The 24,700-nt window shown below is 43.5% G+C and overlaps 1 protein-coding gene across 1 annotated transcript in view; it reads left to right on the forward strand.

Moving 5' to 3' along the window:
* The window catches only part of LOC308689308 (uncharacterized protein), a gene marked incomplete at its 5' end in the record, with an annotated part of 219,931 nt that extends 196,070 nt beyond the window's left edge, over positions 1-23,861 (forward strand). The window contains 3 exons of the mRNA XM_081362961.1: positions 19,021-19,051; positions 22,712-22,776; positions 22,870-23,861. Of these exons, the coding sequence (XP_081219087.1) occupies positions 19,021-19,051; position 22,712 (32 nt within the window). The 3' untranslated portion in view covers positions 22,713-22,776; positions 22,870-23,861. The remainder of the gene's footprint in view (positions 1-19,020; positions 19,052-22,711; positions 22,777-22,869) is intronic.
* Between the last annotated feature and the right edge of the window lie 839 nt (positions 23,862-24,700).

Here is a 24,700-nt window from a genome sequence, read left to right on the forward strand (position 1 = left end):
TAACAGAGAAGCCTATAGAGGAGTGAGACAGCTCTCAGATTTCATCATAAATATCTTAATTTGTATTCCGAAGATGAACGAAGGTCTTACGGGGGTGGAACAACATGGGTGAGTAATTACTGACAGAATTTTCATTTTTGGGTAAACTAACCTTTTAAATACACAGTGATAATGAACTAAATACAGATAGTTGTAGGCATGCGCTGGTATGAGACTTTGACAGAATGATAATCTTATATTGTGATTACAGCTTTAAAATGTATGATTGAAACAATATGATTCGCAATATATAAAAAACAAAACATAAAACTTCTAAATAAAAAAATGCAGTCACTTAAGTGAGCCACGGATGTGATCAGGTAATGACAAAAAAAGTAGTTTGGTTCGATACTGAGATAACAGAAATAAAAATAATGTTCTGTAAAGCGGTTTTGAAAAGTTGTGAATTGTGCAAAGTGCAATACAAATAAAAGTGACTTCTAAAAAAGGTCTCACCAATGACAACTTCCTTTACAACCAGGCATTGGACACCAATCTTCCCATTGACTTCTCTCCAATCCATAACGTGCCACAGCAGTTGTAAAAGTGCCTTTCAGCACTCTCCACACGGTGTTATTCAGGTCAAAGCCACCAACCAAACCCACATAGGTAATCTGATAGGAAAAAAAAACATTGTGTAAGTGGTTGAAATATGCATTTAAATAGACCACCCTAAAATGGAAGTGCTTTTATATTCAAAAATGAACTATAAACTATTATTTACTCCATCTGAAACCATATTTTCTAGGTTTTTAATATGGAAATTATTGTCATTGCCCCACCCATACCACACATTAGGGCTGGGTGGTATGACGGTATACCATAGCATGCAGGGCCGGAGTGGGGCCACTTTTCAGCCCGGGAGTTTCAGGCCCAAGACCGGCCCACTTTTTTCATGGTGGAATTCCAAATTAGCACTTTTTCTAAATTGGATAAATGAAGCAACAGTTCAGCTCTTACTGTTGTGTAGTTTGTATTAATACCTGGTTAACATATAATGTAAACGTTAAATAATAATTCACTTAGACTTTATAAGAAGCAATTGCGACTTTTTCACACAATTCTGACTTTATATTTCACAATTCTGACTTTATAACACGACTTTATATCACAATTCTGACTCTATATCTTGCAGTTGTGACTTTATAAGCAACTGCAACTTTATTTCACGCAGTTCTGACTTTATTTCTTGCAATTCTGACTTTATAAGAAGCAATTGCGACTTTATTTCACACAATTCTGACTTTATATCTCGCAATTCTGACTTTGTAACACACAATTGCGACTTTATTTCACACAATTCTGACTATATATCTTGCAGTTCTGACTTTATAAGCAATTGCGACTTTATTTCACGCAGTTCTGACTTTATATCTTGCAATTCTGACTTTATAAGCAGCAATTGCGACTATTTCACACAATTCTGAATTTATATCTCGCAATTCTGACTTTATAACACACAATTGCGACTTTATATCACGCAATTCTGACTTTATATCTCGCAATTCTGACTTTATAACACGCAATTGCGACTTTATTTCACGCAATTTTGACTTCATATGTAGCAATTCTGAGAAATAAAGTCACAATTCTGAGGTGTAAACTCGCAATTGTGAGATAAAAAGTTGCAATTATCTTTTAAAATGTTTTATTCTGTGGCGGAAACAAAGCTTCCAAACCTCCTGGCCTCTTCCTCCCATCCATCCTCCCTGACTGACGCGTTACTGCAGGGCCGGCCCAGCTATCGGTCGGCGCCGGCGGTGCCGCGGTAGCCTACCTGAGAAAACGTTTTGGAAAAGACGGACTACGGACCCAACCAACTCTATAGGAGGGGAGGGGAGAACTCCCTCACATGGTACAACCCATGCAGAGGCTGCGCGCTGCGGTGTCAGAATGCGAAACGTGTGTAGCCTATGTAACTAACGTGACATTGAAATGTGAAAAAAAAAAAAAAAAATCCTCGACCGGCCCAAAAGTGAAGCGGCCCACCGGGAATTCGCCCGATTCTCCCGATTACCCACTCCGGGCCTGATAGCATGGTATATAAACTATATCATGAGAAATTAGAGTAATTATAAAAATGTCCTGCCTCTTCCAATTTTTTGTAATGGCAGTGAATGGCTGCTCAATTAATTGATAGTTAACAGAAATACAGCAATTCATTGTTTGTTCATGTTAGTTCACAGTGCATACTAAAGTTAACAAGTAGCCTACAATTTTTTATATTGAATGTGTTAGTAAATGTTGAAATTAACATTAACACATATTAATGCAGTAGAAGTGCAGTTCATTATTAGTTCATGTTAATGTTCAGGTATTGTATCGAAAGTCATAATTTTGGTATTGTGACTTGACACTAATAGCCTAACGTTAACATTACAAATTTAATTTTAAAGAGGGAAAGGTCATGAGAAAAAGTCTTGGTTGAATATCATTTCAGAGTTAAATAAAGATACATACAATAATGCACACGTATTAATGTGTTTATTCTTGGCATTTTTATATTATTATGATTAGTTGAATGATTGTGAACACAAATTAGGATTTAGGTTTTCTGACAAACAGTAACACCGACATTGGACCGCGTCGCCTTAATTCACAAACAGGCTACTACACAATGACAAACTATACTATTTTATTGTGTACGACAGTGAGCTGTTGATTTATAAACAAAAACATCTTAATTTAAAACGGCAAACCAGCTAACTGCTATAGCCTAAGTTAAAGGTTAAGTTACATTAAACTTTATTGTAAGTTATAGCAGTAAACTGAGGAAAATATTAGCTAGTTCAACCCCTTCCTCGATGGAACGAATAACTAAACGCATAATAACATGCAATATTGACACATAATGCTGCATATTTCATTTATATGACTTTAAAATGCCAAAACATCACTTACCTGAATGTACACAGTCGTGAGGAAAGCAGAGTAAAAGGCGTCAGCTGGCCAGCGTCGCAGTCAAACTCGCGCCGTAGTCTCACTCCACCAATAGGAGGGAAGATGCAGAGCAACCTGAGGTGTGGAACGGCGGATGTTTGCCGCACTTGATTTCAGGATTCCTGTGTTTTTCCACGTATAAGCCAAATGTTTACCACAAGTCGGTGTTTCTCACTGTGTGCCATAGCTCAACCACATATGGTCCTCATGTGTTCGTTGTTATCTGGGCCATATACCTCAAAATCAGTTGTGAACCAAGAGAGCATTTCCCGCAGATTTTAAAGTTATGGCAAAACAAATATGGCTACGATTTGGCCCATATCTGTTCAGCCATGCCACATCTAGGCCATATGTGCCAGATAATACCCACATGTGGCCCACATGTAATTGCTATCTGGGGTAGCTTCCGTGATTCAACCATAAAGGGGAAACCATGATTTTTAAATCTACAAAGTGTAAAGAGGTAAATACAGATTTCTCTCGTCTCGGGGGAAAATGAAAAAATGTTGCATGAGCATTCAATAGTATGACTGGGTTTCTAACAATGCAAAGCTTAATGCAAATGGGTGAAGTGTCCCTTTAATTTAGAATACTAGTGCAAAATGCCTGTGCAAAATCAGTTTTTGTGTGTGTTTTTAGTAATTGTTGGTTTGGTGCCCGTGAAAGAGACTGAACGCATTTAATTCAGGGAGCAGCCTTGGTTACTACAAATGATGGCCGTGAATAAAATATAATATTCAGAAGTAAACAGTGTAGCTGACAGAGTTTTTATGTCAGAATGTTTATTTTTAAACCACAACCTTCTAAGTGCTTCTTTCACCGATATATTTAAGAAAACGCTATGCTTGAGCAAACAGCTTGTGAATAGGCAACTACAAATGATGCCCGTGAAAGAGACTGTGATCGCATTGAATAGGATATGTTTAGTTGGTGAATAGCATAGGGTACTATTACACAGTAGCGATAACATTAAGCGCACCATATTTAAATATAATATTTAGAAGTTAACAGCATAGCTGACTTAGAGATTTAGTTTACATCCACAAATGAATATGAATTACATCCACAATGAATTACATCAACATCCGTCGATTCAGGGAGCAGTGCAAAGTGCCCGTGCAAAATCAGTTTTTGTGTGTTTTTTTAGTAATTGTTGGTTTGGTGCCTGTGAAAGAGACTGAACGTATTGAATTCAGGGAGCAGGCTAGGTTACTACAAATGATGGCTGTGAATAAACTATAATATTCAGTTTTTATGAATACCACAACCTTCTAAGTGCTAGTGCAAAATGTCCGTGCAAAATCAGTTTTTGAGTGTGTTTTTCGTAATTGTTGGTTTGGTGTGCTTGAGTGCTCATTGTTACAATTATACAGCAAAAGTTCAGTGACATTTTTATTTGTGCATGGTAGAAAGCACACAGTGAACTCCAAGAAAACGCTATGCTTGAGGAAACAGTTTGTAAATAGGCAACTACAAATGATGCCCGTGAAAGAGACTTTGAACGCATTGAATAGGATATGTTTATGACATCAGGCCAATCCTCGCCACTTCCCGCCGAAACGGGCGTGGCTTACCTCTATAAAAGGAGCTCGAGAAGGCTGATTCACTTGATTTTAATCTCTTCAGCGAAGCGCACGCATCGCTGGATCACGGAAGCAAACGTTGTTCGAAGCAAGCACTTCAGCGGGACGAGCCCTCGAAGCCGCTGGCCAACGCCGCCTTCTACAGCCGTACCTGCTGCGCTTTCCGACGCCTATATCCTTTATTGCTATATTGCTCTGTTTTCTGTGTGTGTATGTGTGTTCGCTGCATCACTCACCCCTAAAAGAGCTGCGTCTTTTTCAAGACGCCTTCTCATGCAGCGCTCGCGCTCGCTGACGGCGAAACGCCCTCACTCCGAGCCAATTGCCTACGGTGACTCTGAGGACTCGCCAGGCAACCTTTCCGAGGCTGTCATGCTGGATTAACGAGGAAGCAAAAGCAGGTGCAGTCAACTCTTTATTAGAGGCAAGGTTAAACAGAGGCAACAAACAACACTGGTGGGTGGGCAGCGCAGGGACCTCGATGGCCAAACACAGAGAGATGAGCTGGTGCAGGGTGATGTGATGATGATGATGATGATGAATCCGACGTGAACACGAACTGGAACAGGTAACAGGAAACTCGAACAACACCACACGATCACAGACGAGGAACACCAGACATCTAGACATCGACAACGATCTGACAGTGGAGAGAAGAAACCGGTGAGTATAAATAGGCTATGGAGATGAGTTGCAGCTGGCGCCGAGCTGATTAGAGATTGAATGAATGAATGATTGTTTGGGCCACGCCCAACCCACGCGACACAGACACACACACACATAACAAAGGCACGAGACAAGAAGGAAACAATGCATCTGAAAACCGTGACAGTACCCTCCCTCCTAGGAACGCCTCCTGGCGTCCCCAGACTCCCTTACCTGTCGATTGTAATCATCGATAAGGGAGTGATCCAGAATGTCTCTAGTAGGAACCCAACTTCTCTCCTCCGCACCGTAACCTTCCCAGTCCACCAAGTACTGGACTCCGCGTCCCCTCCGCCTAGAGTCCAGAATACGATTTACCGAATAAGTAGGTTCCCCATCTACGAGACGCGGCGGGGGAGGAACCGGAACTGGCGGGTTAATCGCTGATCGAAACACAGGCTTAATCTTGGACACATGGAAGGCGGGGTGAATTCTCCTGTACGCGGGAGGAAGGTTGAGGCGGACTGCCACCGGACTAATGATCTTGGTGACAGAAAACGGGCCAATAAATTTGGGTGCGAGCTTATTCGATACGGAGCGGAGAGGAATATTCTTAGTAGAAAGCCACACTTTTTGACCAACGACGTATACGGGAGGCTTCGACCGGTGGCGATCGGCTTTAGCCTTGGTGCGCGACCTCACCTGGAGTAGAGTCTCACGGGCTCTAGTCCAGGTGCGGTGACACCTCTGGACAAAGGCGTGTGCGGAGGGAACCGCGACTTCGGACTCCAGACTGGGAAAAATAGGTGGCTGGTAACCTACACTACACTCAAACGGAGAAAGACCCGTGGATGACACTGGTAATGTATTGTGGGCGTACTCCACCATAGACAGTTGTTGACTCCAGGAAGAAGGATTCTTGGATACCAAACACCGCAACATTCTCTCCAGATCCTGGTTGGCTCTCTCGGTTTGACCATTGCTCTGGGGATGAAACCCTGAGGACAGACTAACAGTCGCGCCCAGTAGTTTACAAAACTCTCTCCAAAATTTGGACACAAATTGGGGTCCCCTGTCGGAAACCACGTCAATCGGAAGGCCATGTAAACGAAAGACGTGATCCACGACAGCCACCGCTGTCTCCTTGGCTGAGGGTAATTTGGGCAAGGGAATAAAGTGAGTCGCCTTCGAGAACCGGTCCACCACGGTCAAAACTACCGTGTTGCCCTGGGAGGGTGGGAGGGCGGTAACAAAATCTAGCGCGATGTGGGACCAGGGTCTCGAAGGGACAGGCAGCGGTTGAAGTAACCCATCTGGGGGTCGATTGGAAGACTTACCAATGGCACAAACCGAGCAAGCCAAAACAAAACTGTGAATGTCCCGGGCCATGAGAGGCCACCAGAATCGTTGTTTAACCAGAAAACTAGTACGAGTCACTCCTGGATGACAGGCTACGTTGGAACAATGTCCCCACTGAATAACGTCTGACCGTAATCCCTCCGGCACAAATAAACGGTTCGGTGGGCAACCGACCGGGGGCGTTACCCCTTCTAAGGCCTTCTTGACCTTCGACTCGACCTCCCATGTGAGTGTGGAGACAAATAGGGTCTCGGGTAAAATGCACTCGGGAGTAACCAGGCGTTCGGAGCGATCAAAAATGCGAGATAAGGAATCGGGTTTGATGTTTTTAGAACCCGGGCGGTACGATAGAGTAAAATCAAAACGACCGAAAAAAAGTGCCCACCGAGCCTGCCTGGAGTTCAGTCTTTTAGCAGATCGAATGTATTCCAAATTCTTGTGATCGGTCCAGACGATAAAAGGTACCCCCGACCCTTCTAACCAGTGACGCCATTCCTCCAACGCCAACTTGACTGCCAACAACTCCCTATTACCAATGTCATAGTTACGTTCGGCAGAGGACAAACGATGAGATAAAAACGCGCAGGGATGCATCTTTTCGTCTGTGAGAGAACGTTGGGACAACACCGCACCTACCCCCACCTCTGACGCATCGACCTCCACCACGAACTGACGTGAAGAATCAGGGGCTATCAGAATGGGAGCCGAAACGAAGCGGCTCTTCAGTTTGGCAAACGCGGCTTCAGCCGCGTCTGACCACCTGAACGTAGTTCTGGGGGAGGTCAAGGCAGTCAGAGGTGCGGCTAGTTGGCTGAAATTACGAATGAAACGTCGGTAAAAGTTGGCGAATCCCAGAAACCTCTGCAGGGCCTTGCGGGAATCTGGGATTGGCCACTCCACCACAGCCTTAACCTTATCAGGGTCCATACGTACTCCCTCAGACGAAATGATGTACCCAAGAAATGGAACCGACTGTGCGTGGAACTCGCATTTCTCCGCCTTGACAAAAAGCCCATTCTCTAGCAACCTCTGAAGCACTCGTCGGACGTGCTGCACATGTTCCTGGAGAGAAGAAGAAAAAATCAATATGTCATCCAGGTAAACATATATGAACTGATCGACCATATCTCGCAGCACGTCATTGACGAGAGCCTGGAAGACTGCTGGGGAGTTGGACAACCCGAAGGGCATGACCAAGTATTCAAAGTGACCCCTGGGGGTGTTAAAAGCAGTCTTCCATTCATCCCCCTCCCTGATGCGGACCAAATGATAAGCATTACGTAAATCCAATTTCGTGAAAAGTGACGCTCCCTGCAACCTCTCGAAAGCTGAAGACATCAACGGCAAAGGATAAGTATTCTTTACCGTGATGTTGTTCAGCCCCCGGTAGTCAATACAAGGTCGCAGAGATCCATCCTTCTTCCCCACGAAAAAGAACCCCGCCCCCGCCGGAGAAGAGGAAGGGCGAATGAACTTCGTTGCTAGAGAATCAGAAATATATTTCTCCATGGCCTCCCTTTCTGGAGCAGAAAGTGAATATAACTTGCCCTTAGGCGGAGATTTACCTGGTAATAAATCTATGGCACAATCGTAGGGACGATGCGGAGGTAGAGAAGCAGCTCGAGACTTACTGAACACTTCCCTCAGGTCGTGGTACTCCGCGGGCACGTTAGACAAATCCACTGCTTCCTCCTGTAACACAGACATAGGAACAGACGAACAGGCAGACAAAAGACAGGACTCATGACACTCAGTGCTCCACTCCGTGATAGATTTACGGAGCCAGTCCACTTTGGGATTATGTCTTGTTAACCAGGGATGTCCGAGTACTATGGGTGCAAGAGGTGAATCCATGATGTAAAATGACAGAGTCTCTGAGTGGTTACCAGACGTGATGAGGGTGATGGGACCAGTGGAGAGTGAAATCATAGGAAGTTCTTGACCATTTAGAGCGTGAACAGAAATGTCTTGAGGGAGTGACTGAAGGGGGATCTGGAGGTTATGTGCAAGAGTGTAGTCCATAAAATTACCTTCCGCCCCGGAGTCCAATAGTGCATGACAGTCGTGTTGAAGTGTTGACCATCTTAGTCTTACCGGGAGGAGAGTAGATGTCGATGAGGTCTTCTCGGCGGAGATCCCACCCGATAGTAGCCTCACTGTTACTATCGGGCGTGGCCTTTTACCGGACACATGATGGAAAAATGTCCCGCTCCGCCGCAGTAAAGGCAAAGGCCACGGGACCTCCGCCTTTCCTTCTCCTCCCGGGAAAGCCGAGCTCGCCCTACCTGCATGGGCTCGGGATCGTGGGTAGGGCTGACCGCGTCCATGCCGCTGGACCGCAGACTCTCTGTAGCTCCAAATGAACGACTGGAAAGGGCATGTCGCTCGACTCTCGACAGTCTAGCATCCACTCGTAGTGCTAAGTCAATAAGTCCGTTCAACGTAGTGGGCAGGTCCAGGGCGTAGATTTCCTTCTGGACGCGGTCAGCCAGCCCATGCAGGAACATGTCCCACTGCGCCTCGTCGTTCCATCGGCACTCTGCCGCGAGGGTCCGGAATTCGATCGAATAATCCGATACCGAGCGATCACCCTGGCGAAGCTCGGCGAGTACTCTTGCCGCCTCTCTTCCCGTGACCGCCCGGTCGAACACTTGCTTCATGGCGGCGGAGAGTGCCTGGAACGACGCGCAGCAAGGGTCTTGGTTCTCCCACACCGCCGTTCCCCAAAGTGCCGCTCTCCCAGTCAGTAGTGACAGCACAAAGGCGACTTTGGCTCGCTCATTGTTGAAGGTTCTAGGCTGTAAAGCAAAGTGCAAAGAACATGCATTCAGGAACGCTCGACAGAAACTGGGTTCTCCGGCATACCTCTCGGGTGCAGGCAGACGAGGTTCCGACTGGGAGAGAGGATCAGATGGTATAGGGGGAGCGGCCGGTGTGGGCGGCGCAGTGGGAACACGCAGCTGTTGGATCTGCTGGGTGAGCTCGGACACCTGCGCCACCAGAGCTTGAACCGCGCGACCAGTGTTGTTCAGCCCGTCCTCCTGGGCATCCATGCGTTGAATACTGCGATTGATGAAAGCCTCCATGGCGATCTGAGCTCCGCCCGCTGCTTCCATGCTGTGGTCAGATCGTTCTGTCATGCTGGATTAACGAGGAAGCAAAAGCAGGTGCAGTCAACTCTTTATTAGAGGCAAGGTTAAACAGAGGCAACAAACAACACTGGTGGGTGGGCAGCGCAGGGACCTCGATGGCCAAACACAGAGAGATGAGCTGGTGCAGGGTGATGTGATGATGATGATGATGATGAATCCGACGTGAACACGAACTGGAACAGGTAACAGGAAACTCGAACAACACCACACGATCACAGACGAGGAACACCAGACATCTAGACATCGACAACGATCTGACAGTGGAGAGAAGAAACCGGTGAGTATAAATAGGCTATGGAGATGAGTTGCAGCTGGCGCCGAGCTGATTAGAGATTGAATGAATGAATGATTGTTTGGGCCACGCCCAACCCACGCGACACAGACACACACACACATAACAAAGGCACGAGACAAGAAGGAAACAATGCATCTGAAAACCGTGACAGAGGCTGCCCTTCCTGGAAGCGGACGGCGGGATTAGTTTTTCTTTACGTTACAAGAAAAGCTACCCTGCCTCCGCACGCGTCATTCACCGACGAAGGAGAAAAGAGTGTTCTCAGTCCCACCGTTGGTCGGTCTCACCTCTTTCTCTCATATTTCTCAGTTCCCTGTTCGGCGACTGGAAATATTATTGCAGCAAGTGAGTCTGTTAAAGCACGCTTGCCTGCCAGCAAACACTGAAGAATACATGTTGACGCCGCCTTTGCCGCCAATGCTTCGCTCTGTCAGTCCCCTGAAGGCGACTTCGGAGATGCATTTTGCAGCCAGCGAGCGCGTAGTACCCGCTTGCCTGCAACCGAACGCCGTTTCTACGGTTCCCGTGCGTCACTGGCGAAAGGAGAATGGAGTGTTTTCAGCCCCGCTGAAACCGGGCGATATCCACTCTTCTCACATTCTGGCATATTTCAGGCGTCTGAAAATGTTAGTATTGCATGTCGTGCTTACTTGCATGCCTGCAAGCAAACGCCAGTGTGGATAATACTCGCGCTGACTTTGTCTATGTATCTTCACTGTGGTCCAGTGGTAGATTATTAGACTCTCGCGCGGGGGACCCGAGTTCGAAACCTGGGTCTGCCGGCAGAAAATATTTTGCCGCTGAATGCAAATCACTCTGTTTGTTCCCCGAGAGGCAACTGCAGACGTGTTTGTTTTCGCAGCCCACGAGCACGTGGTACATGCCTGCAAGCAAACGCCAGTGTGGATAATACTCGCGCTGACTTTGTCTATGTATCTTCACTGTGGTCCAGTGGTAGATTATTAGGCTCTCGCACGGGGGATCTGAGTTTGAATCCCGGGTCTGCCGGCAGAAAATATTTATGCCGCCGAATGCAAATCACTCTGTTTGTTCCCCGAGAGGCAACTGCAGACGTGTTTGTTTTTGCAGCCCACGAACGAAGTCCCGGCCATGGCCGATGATGCTATATGTGTACAGAAGATGCCCACTGCTTGTGCCCATCCGAGTGCTGCAACTATTTGGACGACTGGTTGATCCTAGCTCAATAACGATCACAGCTCATGGAGCACAGAACCATTTTACTCGATCACCTCTAGAATCTTGGTATCACAGTCAACTGGACAAAGAGTTCATTGAACCCCAGTAAAACGATTTTGTTTCTGGGCGTCGTTCTGGACTCACAGTCTATGACAGCGCGGCTGTCTCCACAGCGCGTGTTACGCATTCAGCGCGCGGCGAGATCTTTTCGCCGCAGCGCTTTCACCCCGCTCAGGAAGTTTTAAAGGATGCTGGGTCTCATGGCCTCAGCATCGTCAGTTCTCCGGCTGGGCTTGCTCCGCATGCGCCCGCTGCAGTTCTGGTTGAAAGCGCGGGTACCGCGCAGAGCGTGGGCGACCGGTCGATTACGCCTCAAGGTCGATCAGAGCTGTGTTTCAGCCCTGGCGCCTTGGATGGCGGTCGACTGGTACCGATCAGGTGTAATTTCATACACCGACAGCGCGCTGTCCCGAAGGTGGCCGCGCTGCCCGCTATACGCTTTTCCCCCCGTCTCCCTCCTGCCACAGGTGCTGGAACGGGTCAGGAAAACAAAATGCCCAGTGCTGCTTGTAGCTCCGTTCTGGGAGAACCAGACATGGTTCCCAGTTCTGATGCAGTTGGCAGATATCGCTCCATGGCCACTGCCGTTGAGGAGAGATGTCCTCTCGCAGGCCGGGGGCTCGATTTGGCACCCACACCCGGAACTGTGGTCCCTTCATGTTTGGGCGCTTAACGGATACCCGTTGGTCTCGCAGAGGGAGTCGTGAATACCATCACTCAGGCTAGAGCGCCGTCGACTCGCCGGCTTTATGCTTCAAAGTGGTCGGTTTTCTCCAGCTGGTGTACAGCTCGGAGCCTTTCACCCCTCGGATGTGAGGTAACGGAGGTTCTCTCCTTCCTACAAGAGCTGTTGGATAAGGGTAGATCCCCTTCCACGCTCAAAGTGTATGTGGCGGCTATTTCAGCGTTCTCTGGTTCAACACTGGGTCAGTCACTGGGAAGGAATGATTTAGTCATCCGCTTCCTCAGGGGAGCTAGGAGACTGAATCCACCCAGACCTCCTTCAGTCCCTATGTGGGACCTTTCTACGGTCCTGGCGGCCATGAAAGGTGCCCCTTTCGAGCCTATACAGTCTATTAGCCTCAAACATTTGTCTTTCAAAACGGTGTTTTTGATGGCTCTCGCTTCAGTGAAGCGCATAGGCGACCTGCACGCGCTCTCTGTGAGCCCGGCGTGCTTGGAGTTTGGTCCTAATGACTCAAGTCATACTCAAACCTAAGCACGGCTATGTGCCGAAATCCCTCAACACGCCTTTTCGGGCTCAGGTCATTTCCCTGGCTGCCCTGCCGGCATCAAGTGAGGAAGGGGACTCGAGTTTTCTTTGCCCTGTTAGGGCTTTAAGAGCTTATATGTCCCGCTCTGCTGTCTTCAGACAGACTGAGCAGCTCTTTGTCTCGTTCAGTGGACGTTCCAAAGGAATGGCTGTTTCGAAACAAAGTCTATCCAGATGGATAGTTGACGCCATAGCGCTGGCTTATACTACCAAGGGCATTCCATGCCCGTTGGGAGTCAGAGCGCACTCTACGAGAAGCGTTGCTTCTTCGTGGGCTTGGTCCAGCGGGATTTCCCTACAGGATATATGTACGGCGGCAGGCTGGGCCTCTCCGTCTACATCAGGTTTTATAACCTAGAGGTCCCGCCTTACAGGCTAAGCTTTTGTCGGTGTAATCTGTTCAGCCGTCTAGTCAGACCGCTGAAACCCATGCGCAATGCGCTACCGACTATCTTGGGAAGAACTGTGTAAGACCCACTTTTCCCACATTAGTTCAGGTTCCTACCCTGTCTATGTGATGTTATACTTGCGTCTGTGGACATGTCTATTCCACGACGCTATAGTATAGGGAATTAATGCTCCCACCCTTATTCCCTGACTCTGTGTGAGTTAATCTGGTGATTATGCACTGTATGCCTGAAATAGCTTCCGGTGATCAGTGTTTTTTATCCCAGCACGCACTGCGTTTTGCAAAGGGTTTCCGTAGCGTTTTTGATAAAAACGCAGTATGAGAGGACTCTCGTAAGAGAACGTACTCGGTTACTAACGTAACCTCGGTTCTCTCTAGAAGAGGGAACGAGTACTGCGTTCTCTGCCGTGCGTACAGTTCACTCTGGTTCGCTTCGGCGATCAAAATCAAGTGAATCAGCCTTCTCGAGCTCCTTTTATAGAGGTAAGCCACGCCCGTTTCGGCGGGAAGTGGCGAGGAGGGCGCAAAGCTGTCATCTCAGGCCTCGCTCGATAGGCTTAAGCAGTTGCCGCAGAGCAGCCAATGAGCGAGCAAGCCATCTCACCATAGCTGACTGCTGCTGCCGCAACGCGTTTTACATATATGAAAATTAAAGGATAATTTTTGCTTCAGTGTTTCGTGAAAAGAGACTTTTCCCGTAGCGTTTTTGATAAAAACACAGTACTCGTTCCCTCTTCTAGAGAGAACCGAGGTTAAGTTAGTAACCGAGTACGATTTATCACATTTTGGAACCAAACTATAATATTCAGAAGTAATCAGTGTAGCTGACTGATTGTCAGAATGCTTATTTTTAAACCACAACCTTCTTGGGGCTTCTTTGACCGATACAACCCTCTAATGTCAGATTGTTTATTTTTAAACCACAACCTTTTAAAAATGATATATTTAACGATATCTTTTGCATTTCTCATCCAAACAACGTCAAACTTGGCACTGCACTTACTTGTGCCCGTGGTGAGACACCTGTCGAGTTTGAAATCCATCGGACTAACGGTTCGAGAGGTGAGACACCTGTCGAGTTTGAAATCCATCGGACTAACGGTTCGAGAGATATGCGGTTAACAGACACACACACACACAGACAGACAGACAAACAGACACACAGACACACACACACACACAGACAGACAGACGTTTCTGTAATTTATAGATAGATGATAAAGACTGCGTAGGTGGATGTGTTCGTGGAATTTGGCTGTTAAAAGTATAACATTTAAAGCCCCTTAACCTGGTAAGCTGCAACCCCACTTTTGAAAAATCCCCAGAAATGACATACCCAAACTGAAACAGATACAGTTCATGAACCCTCTGCACTAAAAGCACAAGTATAATCTCGTTTGAAAGCTGACACCTGGCAGTTTATTGTAAATGTAGAAGTAATTATTGTCATAATGAAAAATATAGTTATAAATAGCTTCAAAATTTTGTAAAGTTGTTAGAAATTTATTTTCTTTTTTATTATATGCATTTCTTTTGTCTGCATTATAGCTACTAACGATTGGCTATTCATAGGGTTTCAATCCCTAAATTCTTTTATCAAAGTTCTCACTGTATCTAACTGTATCAAATGCCCTTCTGGAATAAAGAAACGTTTCAGCAAGCATTCCTATTTAGAAACAAAATCATAAAAGATAACTTCTAGGTTGCAGGTGCACCTAGAGCTAGCTAGCATGTTAGCTTAGCACACCATCAATACACGACAATTTATGAGATTAAAACCATGTTTGTGCTCCAAACTTACTTTATAACGCAAGTCGAGTGTTTTAAATAATCTTCTGTGATCTAATTTGGCTTCAGATAAAAAAAATCAGACAGAAAATATACTATTGTATGATATTCTGCACAATGATTAACATTACATTATAAATATAATCTATTATTATGAAAATACCTGGCATGGCTTGAAAAACACAGGTAACTCAAATATCATTGCAATCATGTTTATTGTCTTCAAAATATCTTTATCTGCATGTTACAGCGCAATCTCTGTAGCTTTCTGTGTATCAGTGACGTCCTGGAATGTCACATGATCATGGTTCTTCTTCATGTTCCATATATGGACTATTTTTGTGCATATAGCGCCCTCAGGCTATTGGTATGAATTGAAAACACAGTATCAGAGTATCCAAGCGCTCATAATGATTACATCGACGCATTTGGGTATAAATTCAATAAATATTATTCCTGTCTATAGAAATCTGATGTAAACCTATGAGAATAAATCAATATTTCTCCAAATCTGCACATTTTTGAGCTAAAGCCCTGAAGGACGTTGTTGTTGTTGTTTTGTGTATCGACAACAGCACGGGAGTTTTTTATGAATGAAAGCAGCTGACGCGCATAATTCATATTAAAGGTATCAACTAATTTTTTTCATTTCATAACTCCTGACACAAATTAAAGTAACAACATGGAACTTTTCCTCTGCGGTCGCCCTACAGGTTGGAAGCGGAATTGTACATTTTCCGCTGTCGTAAAATGATTTACGGTTACTGTATATGAAGCATGTAGGTTTTTTTTCATATGGGCAATGATAATATTATTAATCTTCCTCCTTTTATAATTTATACATATTTAGTAGACTAAACATTTTAACTCAAACATTTGCGATTTGCATGTCGATTACAATGCTCAAATCTGAACGAGAATAAAAGCGATAACCATCTAAAACTAACGCATGTTAGTGTTTACTAGCTACCAGATTGATAATTCGCTCATCTACTAGCTGATTCATGAAGATAAATAAATGGAGGACCAGATGGTTTAGCCAGGCACACAACAGATTAGAAAAACTAAAGATAGTATGCAAGCAATTTACAGTTACTTACTAGTTCAACAGCATAACGGCCAAGTCAGCATCGGTCTGGTAACTCTCCTCCTCCATAAGCTAACGCCAGCGAGCAAACGCTCGACCAATATTGATCCTCGTCCTGCCTTTCAGTTTATCACTCTCCCTTTTCCTCTTTCGACTCTACTCCGACAAAACCTTGGACTTCTTACGTTTCGCTGCTGCTTCAGCCATGACGAAAACAGACGCACGAAAACAAACGCGCTGGTTGGCCACATTTGAGGAAGTGGTGGGCAAAGTGACGTATGCCGTAAAGCAGTCGAATTTTGTAGTTCTTTTTGAGCGCTGGTTACTACCCGCACCCCGAAGTTACATAGTGCCAGTAAAAGCGATACAGACCCCGTCAGGCTCTGGCAGACGTCTCATTCAACCTATTGTAAGTCGATGTACTATCACAAGGGTCTTGGAAATATATTATGAAGGTTGAAAAGCTACATGTTGTTACTTTAAGAAATAACTGTCGCTATAAGTTTTTCAGAATACAATAGTGGTCAAATACTGAAACTTGAGTCTTATATATTTTTAATGATGTATAGTTTGTCATGGTATAACATTAAATCTGATAGTAACTTATCACTATAACTCTATCCTATCACTAGAACTATATATAAAAAAAAAACGCTTCAGTGCGCCCGCGCACTGGCAACGGTTAACAGGTTACAGTAAATGAACGAAATGACTCGAAAAAAAGATTGGTTCATTTTAATGAACGAGATCGAACAAGCGAGTCAGTAAAATGATCCGAACTTCCCATTACTCACAGGGTGCCATCAAGTGACAGTCTGTTCCTGGTGTCAGTTTTGTTTAGGCCAATAACTGAAAAGGTTCGCTCAGCATCCGCATTTGACTGTGGCAGGCTCAACACAATCTGGGCAACCTTTCATAATTTGGGGAATTTTAAAATGCCACTTGCCCGATTTGACAAAACATAATTTGTACCATGAGCCTATTTTTATTGAGCAAATAGCTAGCCCACATAACGCACGTCAGACAACGTTCGCAACTATAGTTGAAGTCTTTACTCTCGGCACACAGACTGATTAGGCAAGGCTACGTCTGTAGTGAAAGGCACACCATTTTGTTTTCTGCTTAGCTTGATTGTCATCCAAACTTTCAAACGCGCATCAGTGGGCTCCGACCATACAATATATAAACGGCTCCGACTCCAAACCTATGCTCCGAACTCTCTCTGAACTTTTCAAACGCAACTGACGTATCAGGTTTCAGCGAATCGACGATCAGAGAATACTGCAGTGAGAACGTTTACAGCTGTGTGCCTTAAATTCCTCTCCTGTCATTAATACGCTGTGGTGTAGTATAGTCATCAACAGAAAATTAACGGATTGAGAGGGGAGAAACGTGGATTTTGGCGTGACATTTTTTGCGTGTGCGTGAGAGCGTGAAATTGATGCTGAAAGCGTGAGTGTCACGCCAGATGCGTGAGAGTTGGCAACCCTGGAGATGGGGTTTGGGGATGGGTCTGTGGGACTGTTTCTGGGGCTTCACTTTTTATTTTGCCTACCTTTTGTCTTCTGCATTCTCCTTACCCTTGTCTCCTGTTCTTCCCTCAGACTCGTCCCCCAGAAACAGTCCAACAGACCCGGGGGGGGACTGTCATCGCTCGCCAGTGGCCCATGCATGTCGACTGTCACTAAAAATCAGTGGTAAAACGTGAGGAAATGCTAGATTTTGTATAGCTGACAAAGTTAAAGTCTAATGAAATACCATGACACCTTATTTTTGTCCTTTCAAAAGTAACTGAATGCACTGCTACATATATGTGACCCGTCACGGAAACCAATGACACAAGTCGGCAGCACAACTTTCGAGCAAAATGAGAAAGAAGCGTTTTTTTTTTGCAAAATTGGTGATTTAAATTTTTTTGCAGAATCTGTTAGTTGAGATCACGATGAAGCCTCTCCATGTTTGAGATGGCAGTATTGGTATATTTAAAAGCGTACATTTTGAGGTTGAAATCGGCATGTTTTTTGGAGATTCTAGCACGCAGTAGGGGCGTGTCATTGTCGGTGCGTATTTCCATACTGAATAAGCCGGCTTTTGTTTATTTTGTTATTGCCCCCGGAAAAGGTATTTACTTTTGAATGTGTAGCAAAAAAGTAGGCAAGCTTTGGGACATGGGACACTACTTTGTCATCTTTATCGGACGGATCTGTCGCATGCATCCTGTCACGTAAACTGCCCTGTCAATCATCTTGTCACAGTTAAAATCCTCTATTAAATCTAATTTAATTTCCTACCGTTTCGGAGAGAAATGTAGTAGCACGTTCATCTTCCAGTGGGTCTTTCATGGAGACTGTCCTCATGTGTTTGCAATTTGAATATAATAATGCATTTAAAAGTTTTTCTTCACCAACGGACGTCGCTCAAATGCCTCTGGGCGCAATTGGATAGACGCAATACCAATCAGAGCGGTTAGCCCGCCTCAACGTTTCTGTTTGGTGCCGCGATTTGGACGGATTAGAAATCGGCTTGAATGGGCTCTTTGCGAGACTACTTGCAGATTTACTCTCCACATGTGCAGAATCATGTTGTGATTAGTGAGTATTTAACCACCAATACTTGACAATCCTCTGGAAAAATACTTTTTTCCTGATAATTGGTTATCAAAGGTCAGAACACCTAAGATTCACGTGGAGCATTCGGAGATTACCGCTGGGTGTGAATTGTGCTATAAAAAAAAAAATCTTCTCTGACAGGCGTTACGCACATTCAGCTGACATAAACCACACTTTCAATAAATGAAAAACCTATCCAGTAATGAAATGTTTTCTGTTTTGACACATCTTTTTTTTTTTTTTTTTTTGCTTTTTGTTCTCATTTTTAACAACATTTACATTACATTTGCACAAAACTAAAGGCTGCGAATGCACACACAAACTTAGTTATTAGTTTAACTCTAGGGTGTCACTCTAGCTGTAAAATGGTCCCAAACATAACTGTGACTCGCTCGCTTCAATTTTCCTCATGTCTGCTTAGTTTACATGTTTCGGTTGAGCATGATCGATAAGTTTTAACGATTCAATGTATTATCAACAGTTAATTGATTGTCGATTAATTGTTAACATCCCTCATTGATACACAGCATTCAAAGGTGCACTGTACTTATGTTTTACAATTTCTCTTTTTTTCTCATCCACAGAGAGACTGGTGTCCAGATGGAATCCGACATGGTATGTTCGTGACTTTTTTTGTTACTTGTGAGTGAGGAGGTGATTAACAATGTCTGCAAAACAAAAACACAACTCACTCTGGAAAAGGATGAAAAGAGATCAGCAGAAATCTGATTGCTCTCATGTAGACCGCACTAGCTCTACTAGTCTGGAGAGCTTTAGTGAGCCCCTTCAGCAAGCACCGCCCATTGAGGGAACACAGACTGAATTTGACTGTGACGTTGAAATGCAGGGGGCTCATGCAAATTCAAGTTCAGATTCAAATTCTGATGATAGAATACCTGAGATAACATGTCTTCTTTAGGAGTTAGACTTGCACAGTGGGCCAATGAATTTCAGGTAAAACACAATGCAGTGGATGGTCTTCTTAAAATCCTCAGTGAGCATCACCCAGACCTCCCAAGAACTGCAAGAACATTACTTGGAACATGTGAAAATGTGAACTTAGACATGAAATCTGGGATGCAATACTTCTACTTTGGATGCAAAGAACAGCTGTGTAGGCATTCAAATATGTACCCCAGTGATGATGTTACCCAGTTAGATTGTCTAGACATTTAGTTGAATATCGATGGCTTACCATTTTCCAAAAGAAGCAGTCAGTCACTGTGGCCAGTTTTGTGCAAAATCAATTTGACACCTTCCATTGTTGTTGTTTTTTTCTCTAGCTCTCTGTTTTGGTGTGTCAAAGCCAAAAAATCTTGATTTTTTGACAGATGTAATGCATGACCTTAGAGACATTTTACTGAATGGATTGGAGACTGACAGGGGTCGTTTAAGTTCATCTGAACAGGAAAAAGGAAGCACTCCATATTTGTACATTATATTCTAAATGTTCTAAGCTTTACAGTAGCTTTGTGAAGAGCAACAAATCACAGTTTTAGCCATTTGTTTCTGAAACCTCACTCTTCACCATTTCTCTGAAGTCTCATTTGCGTTTATGTATAAAAGTCATTAGGCTAATCAATACTGTTTTGCAGTGGTCACCATATTAGTGGATGAGAGATTTACGAGCAATAGCAAGTTTTTAGCTAATAATAACCAAACCAAGATTTGGTTTAGGTTCGTAGAGGCAAAGAACCAACATACTCCAATGGAGACTGGTTGCTTTGTGTTATGGGAATCTTTCCCTGCATGTTGTTTGTCTAATGGCGCTTTTCCATTACCAGTACCAGCTCGACTCGACTCGCTCAGCTCGGCTCGGCTCGCTTTTCGCTTCGTTTTCCATTGCAGATAGCAGAGGTGTGGACTCGAGTCATGTGACTTGGACTCGAGTCAGACTTGTGTCATGAATTTGATGACTTCAGACTCGACTCGACAAAATGTACAAAGACTTGCAGCTCGACTTGGACTTTAACATCAATGACTCGTGACTTCACTTGGACTTGCGCCTTTTGACTCGAGAAGACTTGCTACTTTCCATGAAAACTGGGGGAAAAAATGTCCACATGGCCGCGCCGCTCTCAGTTTATCTGCATCTGTGAAAAAATGTGCACCACCTGTATGCATGCAGAGAGCACATGCGCTGCCTGCACGACATCCAATCACTGTAGTCCCACGTTGTTTTGATTCGACATCATTTAAGCAGGCACATTGCAATACAACCAATGAACTGCAACAAGCAACAACGCGCCAGTTGGCAAAATGATACCAAAGATAGTTTCGTTTGGCTATAAAAATTACGAGGTAGTTGACAAAAAACGAGTTGCAATTTGCAAAACATGCGGGTCGAAGATTACAGACGGAGCTGCCACAACGTCCAACTTTGTTCGACAACTGAAGTTGCACAAAGAAAGGTAAGTTTTGAACGAATGCTAAGCACCTTATCGGATGTACTGTAACTTACTAGCTGCTACATATTTACCATAGCTGCTAACTCTCACGCATTCACCGTGAGATGCAATTGACACTTTTCACACGCTCTCACACCACACATACATTTTCTCACGCACAGAAAAATCGCGAAGCAAAGAGGACAAGGAGACCGACAGACTAGACAGAGCAGGTTACTTATGATATAAAAAAATCTCAGCTCTCAGATTCTCTCAATTTTATTACGAAATTCAGACAATACATACCGTTTTGGCGCTTGTAAATGTGACGTGACAGATCCCTAGCGGCACGTGAACCGATCATCTCTAGCTGATAATAACATTAAACACGAATGAACACTGTTGAAAGATACAGTACAACTTACCGAAATGTATATTCCTCATACATAATATCGACCCATCAATCAAAGGGGTCAATAAAACAGCTGGAGAACAATCATGTCACATAACATTTACCTCATAATATAGGCTATAGCACATTAGTTGCTATAAAAAGTGTAGCTTACCAGAAATTTTAAATAAACAAATAATAAAATTCAGTTTAGTTACTAAAATGTTTTGACAATCACAATTCACTTATTGTGAAGCAAAAATTACATCAAAATGACTAATAATTGCATCACAATTGCCCCCCCCCCCCCCCAAAAAAAAAATTCTGTTGTTTACTGTATTTGATTAATGTCATTGTATAAAAAGAGGTTTAAATAAATACAAATCTTACAGACATACATGATTTGTATACATTTTATTTCTGTGGTAAGAGGACTTGAAATGACTCGAAACTAAAATGGTAGGACTTTGGACTCGACTTGAGACTTGTTGGCTTTGACTTTTGACTCGACTCAGGACTTGCCTCATCTTTGACTCGACTTGACTTGGGACTCGAGGGCAAAGACTTGAGACTTACTTGTGACTTGCATAACAATGACTTTGTCCCACCTCTGGCAGATAGTACCTCCACAATAGTACGTGGTCGTCATAGCGACGCCGCAGGGAACTGCCGTGACTTAATCTTTTACGCGAGATGCGCGAGACACACCCGCTACCCACACACACAGGACAATGGAGGAAATCTAGTGTATGCTGTTTTTGGATGTTTTTGTTTTTGCAGTTTTTTTATTGGGGATACTCCGTCTGGCGCGTGCAATGATGACGCAGTGAATAGTGATTCTCTCTGACCAATCAGCAGTCTGCCGTGTTTTCACGTCACATTTTAGTATCGCCTCAGCTCGCTCAGAACCTCGCCAGAGGTGGTACGAAAAAAAAGTACCTGGAAGCAGGTACAACTTTTACACAGTGGAAAACCAAACAGAGCCGAGTCGAGCCGAGGCGAGCTGGTACTGTGTAGTGGAAAAGCGCCATTAATCACCGAATAAACATTTGGTTTTGGTTGGACTTGGTTTGCTCCTTACTGGCTTTGGTCTGTTGCTCAAGCAAAACTGTCATGTGGCTTCAATAGATTTGGTATAGTGTACACTTTAAAGGGATAGTTCACCCAAAAATGACAATTAGCCCATGATTTACTCACCCTGAAGTCATCCTAGGTGTATTCAGATTAAAAATAACAATTGACTAAAATAACTAGCTTCCGGCAGATGGCAGTACTCATTGATTTACGATGAAAGAATAACACTTGACGACGTATGACGTAGATGTAGGAGTAGCGTAAGCTTTGAGCCTCTCGCGGTTCAAGCAAACAGGACTGGGCAAACGCGTTCAACGTTACATTGTGCGTCGGGTTTCGCCATAAATCAATGAGTACGGCAGTCTGCCGGAAGCTAGTTATTTTAGTCGTTAAAGTTTTAAATGTGGACATTTTTCTTACAAGACCGCTTCGCTTCTGAAGGCCTTTATTAACCCCTCTGTGCCGTTTGGGCTTAAGCACACCTAAATGTGAGTTAATCGTTTAAAACTTTTTCGTTACCCCATTACATAGCTGCTTTAAATGTTCAATTAAATATTTATTTAAAGTTGTTGTTTTTTCAGTCACCCCAAGACCAGAATATTTTGGAGAAAGAAGAATGAGAAAGTCTGAGTTTACTCATTCTTTCCTGTTGGCAAACACATTCAGAGAAGACAGAGAATCTTTTGATAATGCAGCATTGTGTTGTTACTTGCTTGGCTTGCCAGTAAATAAAAACAAACTTGCCAGTGCTACTATTACACCACCATTTATTTAAAAACAAAACAAAAAAAGCATCCCTGAATAACTGGCAGGAAACATGTTTTTGGAAGCCCAAGATCCAGAAACACCCATGTCTGACAACGAAACTCAACATGAAGGATTCATTTATAATACTGTGTAGTAATGTGACACTGTTTGTTACTTTTTGATGATTATTTCTATTAATTATCTGAAAATAGTTGGTTTATTCTTTTTAATGATAATTACTCTGAACTATTAAGGGTTTATGAAACTCCCTTTTTCTAAAATTATTACAATAATTTTCAATAAAATACACCTTTGAAATGTCAACAAACAATTATCATGTGAGAATTTTTAGCGTAATATCTCACAAGTTAGTAAAAATGCAATGGTGTGTTCATGTATATATAATTTATGGTGAGTACAAATGCAAACATATGACTTATTTGAGCATTAAACCGATTTGATCTATGTGTACTGTGTGATGTATTATGATCTTGTAAATGTATAATATATTCATTCAACTTGTTGCTGTATTTCTCGTTTTCAGCTGATGTGGCTGTAGATGTTCCTGCATCAGCCAGGAAAACCAATTTGTTTGAGTTTTGTTTTTTCTTTCATTGAAAAGTTTGGTGCCAGTAAGATCAAAGGTTGCATTTATTTGATCAAAAATACAGTGATATTGGGAAATAATAATATTACAACTTAAAATGTAAAAACTTAAAAGTCTTTCCAACTTTAATATATTCTTGTGTGGAGTAGCCCAGCTGTGGAGTAGCCCAGTACCTGTGTGACTCGTCATAGAAATAAACAGACAAGGAGCTCTGGCTATAATGTTCTTTTGCAAGACGCATTATTCTGTTAATAAACACGTTATTAACCACTAGAGCGCCAACAATTATGGACGGCAGCTTTAAAAATAGAAATGATTTTACATCAATTGAATGTAGATACAGTTATTTCACCCAGCTTTCTTTTTGCATGTTAACATGTGAACTGCACATTTCAGACAACAGAGTTGAGGAAACTTGAACGAGTCAGGTTTATTCGACTTGACAAAATGGACCAAAAGCTGTCAGCCACTGAAAGTCTTTTAAGAAGTATTGGCTAGCAAACAATTGACATCTCTGTGTATCTGCTCAATCCTTGCCGTAGGAAGGGAATTTTCAGGTGTAATCCTTTACAATGTGTAATTGAACCTTTCCATTGTATAACATTTGTAAGCTATATTTGAGTCTTGTGTGATTTAATATTTATAGTACACAAAGCACATCTTAAATAACTTAAAGTCCAACTGAAATCAAAATTGACCCTATTTACTTTGTTAGCGCATATTACTAGTCTTGTGGTGAAAAATTAATCCGTGCAAGTTAATACACAGAAAAAAATTGTTTGCCATGGTAATCTTTAATCAAAATCTGAAAAGTTACTTCTGGTCTGGAATGGTGTTCCTTCTCTGATGATGTAGGTTTGACGGCTTGGGTTGAGAAACGCTTAACCACTCCCCTCAAACCGTTAGCCTGTTATGAGCAGAGATGGAGAGGAGGAGCGCTAGAGTAAAACCCTGCCCTCTGTTCAATATTCCGTTTCACTGGGAAATACGTCACAACACTGGAGAAAAGTCGTTTGCAACTTCCGGTTCACGTGGACTTTAAGGGTTAACATTTATTG

This window comes from Scardinius erythrophthalmus (genome assembly GCF_964197995.2).
Source record: "Scardinius erythrophthalmus genome assembly, chromosome: 4".
Classification (NCBI taxonomy): domain Eukaryota; kingdom Metazoa; phylum Chordata; class Actinopteri; order Cypriniformes; family Leuciscidae; genus Scardinius; species Scardinius erythrophthalmus.